The following is a 10000-nucleotide window of genomic DNA, read 5'->3' as shown; positions in this document are numbered from 1 at the left end:
TGTCACGCAATCTTCCACCCTGGAAAAAAGACTGCAAGCCAAAAGAATTTGTGACATTAGTGCTGGTGTGCGTCAAGCTATAATTACTAATAAGAATGCTTTGATCGTTAGGCTTTTGTTTCTCGAATTACATGACGTGCAATGGGTTGCGGGTCTTCAGTGCAAGCAAGGAACTCAGCTGTGGTCCCAGTAAGTCCGAAAGTTATTTTGATAATCTTCAAGGCTCAATCAAACGGTTGAAATATTTGCTTCCAAGCAGTTGAACTCAGCATGGCTGGATGAACGAGAAGAAAGAAATGTTGGGTGGTGACTGTGTCGAACGGTTTAAACTACCTGCTTTTCAATAACTGAATTTTGAACAGATGTCAAGGCGTTCGACCTTTCCTCATCAGTAATTGGTGGCAAAAATCGGACTAAAAAAAATTTCCCTCATAGTTTGCACCCACTTATCAGATAAGGTGATGGCTAGTGGAACTCCACCAAATACCTAATATCCTACTTTGATAACTGCAAAAACGATCTCCTCAGATAGATTAAAGTGCTTATCACCATTTTTTACAATTAAAGGACAAAAAAAAAACAAGAACCCTCCGCTAAAAGTAATTCTCGAAAATAAACCCCTTTTTTACAGTTTCAGACATTTTTTTGCCAGGCTCAAAGCGTATTTTCGGATTCCTATGGATAATGTTGTTTTGACCGAGCGACGAAGTCATGGGCTGATGACGTACCAGGAGTATATACTACTGATACAGTCAGTGACAGCATAAGTTCTCTTTTGTATTGAAAGACAATGTCTGAGACGAAGTTACTCTCCACGAACATTTCACCACCAACAAAGCGACAACTTACCACTGCTACGTCACAGGTCCCAATGCCCCTTCGCGTTCGCTCGATCGAATTAAAATGTGCCAAACAAAACATTAAGGACGTGGAATCCTCGAATAATTTTTGAAAAATTTTATCGACGTACCATTAAATTTTTCTGCTAACTTTTCCGCTTGACTGAAAAAATGTGTTTTTATCCAGGCTTCAAACAATGTGCAATCCTCTAAAGTGTCGATAACGATTCAAGAAAATAGGGAAGACGGAGAAACATTTGAGCCATTTACAGAATTTCCAACGCCTCAGTTACTAAGGGAAGCAAATCGGAAATATGCAACTCGACAACGTCCACTTCTGGGTGATAGTGCAGGGAAGCTTTTACCTCACCCAAATGCTAAACCCAAATCAACTGTCTTTGATGCCAGGAGATTTCAAGCTGTAGACAAGTTTGCAGTTGAGGTAAAAACGTAATTAATTTCGGGGAACTTTATTTATTTAATATCAAGTGTATTTAGTTGGGGACTCTGTAATCAAGTCAAATCAAGTATGTTGGTTTTTTGCATAGTTATTATATGGAAATGGTTAGGAAACTCCATAAGTTTCTGTTTTATGTTTCTGCTCGCTGTTTTGACCCTGAACATGTACAAACCACACCCTTTTTCTAAAAGACAGCCAATCAGAAGTTTCGATTAATTTATTCAAAACTCAGTTGTGAGGACAAAAGATTGTGCATGGTCAAGGTCAAGTTAACAAGAAGCGCGATGTCACTGTTCTCGCTTTTTGAATCTTCCAGACTTTCATAACCAGTCCATTAAGATGAACTATGGTTTTTGAGGAGAGGGAAAAAAACCCGGAGTATCCGGAGATAAACCTATCGCAGTGCACTCAAACTCAACCCACATGTGACGCCGAATCTGGGAATCGAACCCGAGCCACAGTGATGGGAGGCGAGTGCTCTTACCAATGCGACAGCCCTTCTCTGGGGATCTATCTTTGGGTATTCATCACAATAATTAGCTTGTCAAGTTGCTGAAATTTAATCTTAAAGAGTCACAAAGAATGCGATAACAGTTGGGTTCTTACTGACCCATCATCTACAATATCATCATCCTCATCATCATCACTGAACTCCATCATCGTCATCCGTAAGTAACATCATCATCATCATTATCATCATCATCATCAACACCACCTTTATCATTTCTATTCATCAGTACCACCATAACGGTGGTTGATGTCGACTTCGACCGTTAAATAAAAAATGACTTTTTTTTCATCTTTTCAGGTTCAAGTAACCAGATACAACGTTTCACTACAGGTAAAATAACATTCCGCAGAGTCAGATTATACGATGCTCTGTCTAAAAGCTTCAAGTGTTTATGTTATCAGACGGATAGGTGCGATGTAGTAAATTCTTAAAAACCATGATTCTATGGAATCATTAATTAAGCGATCCTCGTTACCAGCGCTGCATTGAAACATGAAATGATGGCTGACTTTTCTTTCGGGTTTCGAAAAGAAGTTCTTTTTTTTTTCGCAGGAATTCACAAACTTCTTAACGGAAACATGGAAGGATGATGAAATGGCCAAAGTTAGAGTTATTATGAGATGGCTGGCAGCTCAGCAACTAGATGAAGTAATGAACATCAAATGCACGGACAAGGATACTACTCTAGCAAAACTGCAAACAGAAGCCAACACCAATATCTTCCTGGAAATGTGCCAGTAAGTCCCGCTCTTGACTTCACACTGAATGACCAAAGAGAAAGGACCAACGGAAAATTATGACTTTTAATTGTTATATAATTGTCTTTTTAGTCCGTATCAAGAAATGGTCTATTGTTCCGGCCTAAATTCACCCATTAAGATTTAAACAATGGCCCTATTGTTTTAAGTGACGCGTTGTGAATTTGCCGAGACCACGCCGAAGATTTCAGGACTTATCGGAAATTTTCGGCGTGCAAAACGGGTGTTATTAGGGGGTGAGAGAGAGGTAGATTGTTCCTTGGAGAATCTATATTCACTAGGGTACCCAGGTGAAGAATTAACTTACGGCGTCAGGTGAAGAACTTATTCATCATCCAAGCATTACATGTGTTTTCTTAAATATATTTTTGTCGTTATAAATGTTACTTGTGCTTTGGGTTATCGAATCCGCCCTTACTACATCATTCGTGTTGTTGCTTCTTTTATCAAAGCGTCTTTATTCAGCCAAAAAGTCGTATGAACGCGGGGTATTTATTAAAGGTGGATTCATCAAAACGCGAATCATGACGCGCACGCTGACTTTCACATGAGCTTGAACAGGCTAAACCGAATTTAACAGATCAAAATATCTCGGCAAATCTGTTAACCCCTTTTTTCGGCTGTTGTAAAGTGTTTGATTTGCCTGGACTTTTGCCGCATTTTGCTGTTTTTCTTGTGATAGAGATTGGAGTTTCACGGCGACAGAGTTGTAATGAATTTTTAGTGTATCATTCTCAACGCGAAGGCATCTTATCTCCGCCTCATAAACGTCAGAGAGAGCAACTGGATGCCAGTCTAGTCCTCTATGGGTATGCATAAAGTTGTTGGATAAAGTGATCTGATTATACGGTGTCCTTTGATTTTTCAAGAACATCTTTGAAGCGTGAGAGTTGGCGACTTTTTCAGCTGTGTGAAGGCTTCTTTTCTAGGTTGAATTTTTGTAGTTTTTATTGGCGTTGTGTGTGTGCAAGGAAGTGTAAATTTTGCAGTCTACTGTTGTATTGTATTTTACCTATTGTAATTGAAGAAGTACCGTAAACCTTTTTTTTCGGTGAACGTGGCATTCTGCTGAAAGCGCACACGAGTGTCTTTGGAGGTTTTCAGTCTTAAATGTTTTTAAAATTTCTCATCTTCGCTGAGACTGCGCTTTACAATTTCACTTTTTCAAGGAACACGAGCCGTTCACCGTATTCATGATCATTTTGTCAGGGGCACCCAACGTCAATTTTCAGAAAATAACTGTTCGGAAGACGATTTGAGATCTAGAATTTTCGGAACATTTGTGGTAAAATGCCTTGCTTGCCTGCCTGTCCTAGGATTTTCGAACATCTAAAACATGGTATAATTGCCCATTTTAAACGGATTTTTACCCTAAAAAGGTCACCTAGAATTTTCAGGAGCCTTTTTTCTGGCTGAAATTTTCGATAAGGTATGTTTTGATCCCTATAATTTTCGGATCACTAGACTTTCAGCTAGGGAATCCGAACAGATGAAAACTTTTTAGGAGATAAAAATATCCCTATATCTTCCGTTTAAATACGAAAATACGTTTAACAATGCTATGTCTAAGTGGTTTTGAACTATATTCTCGTTGGGTGCCCCTGATTTTGTGTTAAGTGACCATGAAGGTGAGACTTCATCCGTCTATTGTTTGCTTTGCTTTGAATTTTAAACCGGCAGTGCGGTCGGGCACTTACAAAGGAAGGGGCGACTTTTTCAATCGATTGTTCACTCTTTTCGTCTCAATTTACAGACTCCAATGTTTTGAAAGAAAAAAATGGACGACGTTCTGTTTCGTTAAAATGTCTATAGAGTTTAAACGCTCTAATTCGGTATGAAACGCCTAATAAATCATTGCTGCTTCGCTAGTTTCATTTTAGCTTCACCCGCGCTTGAGAAACGAATAAAAAACACAATTTATTTGAGTAACAATTGTTTCTACGGCGCGAGATTTGAATGAATCTCTCCGAGAATGAAGCGCGTTAAAAGCGCGAGAACTCGGTCAGTCCAATTGTTGAAGAAGTTGATTATTAAAATGCTTTGCAAAACTTTTGCTTGCGCAGAACGAAGCACATTAAAAGCCATGAGAACTAAACTAGTGCGATTGTTGAAGCAGTGATTTTATTACCTTTCTGCGTTGATATTCGATCAACTCGGTCTGAGTATGCTTCGCAAACAAAACTTTCTCTCACCCCTCACCCCAGCGTTGTTGGTTTCGTCGTCCCAATTATAACTCTGTCCCTCCCCCAGGGTGCAAATTGCTCATAATTCGGTCTCGCCGAAGATTCAAGTCTCCCGCGTGAATATTAATCGGCAATTTTGAATTTCCCTCGCGTGTTTAAGAGGAAATGTCCACTAAAACCGAGCGAAAATAAAAAAGGTTGGCACATGATGAAAAAAACAAATTCTTCATATTTCATACAAAGATAGCCTATCATACTGTAAGAAACGTGGTGGGATTTTTTTCTTGAAAGATTTATTTTAATTCCCGAAAATGACGAAATTCTGTTCGGCCCCCGCGATCAGAGAAAACGCCGCCATTTTAGCGTAAGATGCTAAATTCAAATCAATCCCCATTTTCAGTTCGCATCGCTTTTAACCTCACATTTGTGCCCAGAAACTTATTAAATACGTGTCAACGAGTAATTCGAGCCTAAACATTCACTTCTGTGTCGAAACAGAAATTCAGGGAAAGCCGTGAAAAATTAGCAAAATTTTGCGTGGTCGAAATTCCCGGCTCGGTGCATTTTTTCAGAAGGAAATATCCATTCCCGGTAAAATAGCAAATCGCCCGAAATTTTTAGATTTAGTTAGTAGAAACGTTGGTCTTAATCCGGATATAAAAATTAGCGCCGGGCTTTTTATCAGCGCCGACTATCAACACTCTCAAAATCGGCAAAGTCACAGCATCAATCCGTCAACTTGTGTAAATGGTGTCACGGAAGGCAAGCCGTGACTTCTGCCACTTCTTTTCAGTTGCCCATGATATCTTTCGTTTCTTAATTACTGGTGTATTATGAATGCGATTGCAAGATTTAAAGGGCTTTTTGCACTTGAACTAACATGTAGAAAACATATTTGCGTGTATATTTAATTGAAAGTGAGGAATGAAGAGCGACTTATCATTGTCAATTTCACAGTAATCCTGCGCTTGTTTTTCATATTTATTTGGAAGCATCAAGCCTAAAAAATGAATTATGTGCGAAATGAAGGAAACAAACTTTACGTTGTCGTTGTGGTAAAATAAATTCTGATTTCAACCTGTTAAGGTTGAAATCAGAATTTATTAAAAACCTTAAGGATGTCACGCAACGATTTGGACGTAATAAACCCCAGTCAGGCTCTCCCAATGGAGACAAAAAATTGAGCCCTACTATTTTAAACTGTATTCCTAACTGTTTCGCGAGATAAGTGAGTTCTGAATACACGAAAGTAGCATATCGGGTCCCTTCAGTAAAACGCTGCGCACGTACTAGATATTCGATTAAGTTCAACTTTGAAAAAGAATAAAATCGTCAGCGCGTAAAGAACCGTGACAAACTGAGATGCAATAACGAGGACGAGAACGGCCAACGGGAAGTTTGGGGAAAAAGTTGTCAAAAAGTGCCACTAACTATATTGCACGCACAACATAAAACGTTCAAAGAGAGCAGTCATAAGACTGCGCAGAACAAAATGCTACCCCATTAATCCAGGCGATGTTACGGTTTTTGGCAATTTTAAGGATTTTAAACCCCACCAAATCGCAAGTATGAAAGTCCAATGTCCCGTTTTTTAAACTCGTATACAGAACTGCGTATTGTGAAAACAATTAGCAAATGTTATCTTGAAATTCCTTATCATACATTGCATTGTGAAATACAGAATCACGGGCAGCAAAGAAACGAAAACTTGACCAGAATGTTGAAAAGAAAATGTCGAATTCTGGTTTGGATATAATTTACTTAATCCAATACATACTACTTTAATCATAGCTGCTTACAAGTACACTTATCACTGAGCGTTTTTAATTTTTCGATGTACGGTTTCCGGCGCCTAACCTTGATGTCGTCAACAGCGATACCAAAGTGACAACACACCTCTCTTAGGAGTGGGATTGAAAGGGTGTTTAGTTTCCCTGTAGAGGACAGTTCGCAAAGGTTGAAAGAGTCAAACACAATCGGGTGCCTTGGTGTGAGATCGTCAACCACTTGGGATATCATGGTATCGATGTCAGCCTCATATCTAGCAGCTTCCATCACCTCGATTTCAGCTTCTTCGTCAGGGAGAGTTTTCTTTGACGCAAGACGTGAAAGGAATCCTCCTATTTGATTGGCTGTCAGGAAGTCGTCACTGGAACATCTTGGTACCATTGATATCTTTCGCATGCATCATAGATCGAGCCACTGATGCCGGATCAGCTTTTTGCCCTGTCATCTCTCCGAGTTTGAACTTTTTGGTAAGATATGACCATTGTGCAACAGTAAACCTAGTACGTCGAGGTCCAGTTACCTTCAGCGCCCAGCCGATATCCAGATTTCGTGCACTGGCGTGTTTGGTAGGGACACTTAACGACGGGTACCATAGTGGCTCCTTGTCCTTCCAGTTGTTTTGCATATTGGACAGCAGCTTTTTCGTATAAGGTTTCATGCTCAAGGGTATATTGGTGCTTACCATAGTCCAAGTGACGAAGCACTGAGGAATGCCTAATGAACCTTTTTATACATCCGTCCTCCGGACAAGCAAAAAGGCTAGTCGAAGCATCTTCCCCTCCCGAGCCTGTGGATTCTTTTTCATCCCCTGAGGGCTTCGCGGAAGCAGTTGTTCGCCCTTTTATCGATGAACATTTACTTCGGTGTACTTGGGCTACCACAAGGGCCGGTAAAGCGCCTGAACCTTGTCCAGAAGACTGCTGTTGATACACGATCTTACCCGGACCGATTCCGTACGCCCTCCACACGCGAATCCCCTCAGCTGAATACTCTATGTTGGATAAAAGGCTTACACCATCTATCTTGAATGCTGGAGTTTCCACGCTTGTAAACGGTTCACAAAGCGTGACATTAAGTGAAGGCACTCCACCGAAAGATACCATGGCTTTGAACATCTGTTCTGGTGTCTCGATGTCATTTCCTGAATTTAGGAAGACTCTCATGTGAGACTTGATGGTCGCTGCCTTGCCGTCACACGCACCCTTTCCTCCCTGTGGATCTGAAAGGTCAAGACTCTTGAGTACGATGCCCTCCTTTTGGCCTAATTTGCTTAAGCTAATAATGACGTGCCCGCAGTGATAGCAGCCGGCATTGTCTTGCCGATAGTAGACGGTTGTCAAGCTTGGCATGAAGGATTTCAGCTGTTGGATCATGTCTGCCATTACTGCGAGAACGGCATTGCTATCCTGACTGCAGGCCTTAAAAATATGGCAGAATGTCAGCATCTGTATTTCGCCATCTACTCTCGTAAACGCAACACTGATATGCCAAGGAATTCCTCGTTTTCCAAACTAGTCTGTCTGGCTCTCGCGGTACTTCCGTGGCAAATACTTCCTGGCCCAGTCCTGGATGACAAGGACAGAGGATTCGTTAAGTGATTCCAGGAAGTTAATCCTTGCTGAATCTTGGTGGATTGAGCGTAAAATATGTGCCTTCCACGATACTATTTGAGCTTTTGCCTGTTTTACTAAGAAACGCATTTCTTCACAATCGTCATCTGATAAATTGCTTTCATTTTTAACGAGTGTGTTGTCTATTTCATCATCCATTGTTGATGCTAACAACTCGCAGCGATGGCAACAGTCGTCATGGCTGTGTTTGCAGTCATCATAAAAGGCAGGATCTTTGCAATCACTCAATGCAAACAACCTGCAACGATCTGCCACAGTTGAACCCTCACAAACATGCACCTGCAATTGAAAACAAGACTTCTCAGTTCTCTTACTTTTTAAGGATTAAAAAACCGAAAATGAACTTATACGTGCTTTATTCTTAAATCAATTAAATCAATGGATAGAACAAAGCCGACGAATGCTTCAACATCAACCTGCGCTATGTAATTGTTAATTCACTTCTTTTATGTTTTTGTTTTTTTCATTGATTCAAAGCTACAAGCTTCTATATGCCAGAAAAGTATGATAAAAAGTTTGCATGCTTCACCAGCAACACATTTTAGTTAACAGGAACCTCTAATTTTTGAGAACTTGGGGTGGATATAAGTTAAGCTTTTGAAGCAGCGTATAAATGTAAACCACTGCTCGTGATAGCATCTCCGTTTACAGCGGTTTCTCATTAGTGCGATCTAAATGATGAATGAGAAAACGTACCCTGTAATCACTTTTAAGGTAGCGTTTTGCCGCACGTAGGCCATAGGATCCTTTCGTGCTTTTTGCCATGATGTATTTAAGGTGGCTCCCTAGAGTATTTGTGAATACCGTCACTACAGGAAAGAAACCTAGTTAATTTCTCTTGAAGGTTTCCCTGTAGAGATTTACCAGTATGGGTACCGATATAATATGGGTTATTTTATGGGTGTTAATTTTTAGATTATGGACGTTGTCATGGCAACACCACATCTAATGACAGGCAGATGTACTCCTATTTTTCGTCTAAATTCCTTAATATTTATAGTTTTCTTCGGCGAATTTTCTTGTTCTTTGCCACATTATGGAAATGATATTGCCTGACATTTTGAAGCGGTAAAAAGTCAAGGTCGCTGAGACGCTTTTGCCAATATTCTATAATCTGTCTTTTCCTTTACTGTATTCAGACAGATTTTAACAAATGTAGGGTAGTTGATAGGAACTGTATGTGGTTAGAACTGAGCCAATTTAAAACAAATTTTACCCAAGGGAATGCGAGAAAATTAGCAGTTAATTTTACAGATTTGGTCACGCTGCCGTCATAAAGATTGGAAGAACATACACGATTCAGGATTTACGCGCCATACCAGTGCCCAGCTTGCGCGCAGCCATAAAACTCTAGGGAGCCTTTGGCCTTACACACGTCACCATTCCCTTGGCCCCAGTCATTCCAATTAAAAAATAAAATCCTTCAACGTCTTTTAGTAAAGCCACCAAAAGCCACACACACGTTCCCAAGACATGGCCAAAGTATGCGCAGGAAACTCACAAAATTAGGATCTCTTGACCAAAAGTACAGACTTACCAAAGATATTTCTGCAAAACTGTGTGTGAGACTTTCTTTTGTTACGCTTGAAGGGGTTGCTATGCTAGTCTCACCAAGTAAGCTAGCTGCAAGCCTCTCTCTGCAATCTCTACAAATACCTACAGATAAGACGACATATAATTATTCAGTGAGGCACGCACCATCCTATGTAGATCTGTTTTGTAAATTTTTACATTCACTATGAAAACGTTTGTCACATTTCCAACAGTGCACAAAATGGTTCCATATCATTGCAAACTCTGCCTCAGAAGTCATCTCCTGTTGATCGACCC

General features: G+C 40.2%; 1 protein-coding gene across 3 annotated transcripts in view; it reads left to right on the top strand.

Annotated features, from left to right (window-relative positions):
- The window catches only part of LOC137976282 (kyphoscoliosis peptidase-like), a 27600-nt gene that overhangs the window by 5852 nt on the left and 11748 nt on the right, over positions 1 to 10000 (top strand). For all 3 annotated transcript variants that reach the window (XM_068823580.1, XM_068823578.1, XM_068823579.1), the window contains exons 2-5: positions 112 to 189; positions 1027 to 1281; positions 2108 to 2140; positions 2363 to 2547. In XM_068823580.1, the coding sequence (XP_068679681.1) occupies positions 142 to 189; positions 1027 to 1281; positions 2108 to 2140; positions 2363 to 2547 (521 nt within the window). In that variant the 5' untranslated portion in view covers positions 112 to 141. The remainder of the gene's footprint in view (positions 1 to 111; positions 190 to 1026; positions 1282 to 2107; positions 2141 to 2362; positions 2548 to 10000) is intronic.

This window comes from Montipora foliosa, chromosome 11 (assembly GCF_036669935.1).
Source record: "Montipora foliosa isolate CH-2021 chromosome 11, ASM3666993v2, whole genome shotgun sequence".
NCBI lineage: Eukaryota > Metazoa > Cnidaria > Anthozoa > Scleractinia > Acroporidae > Montipora > Montipora foliosa.
Note: the sequence above shows the minus strand (reverse complement) of the source record. Positions and strands in the feature narration are given on the sequence as shown.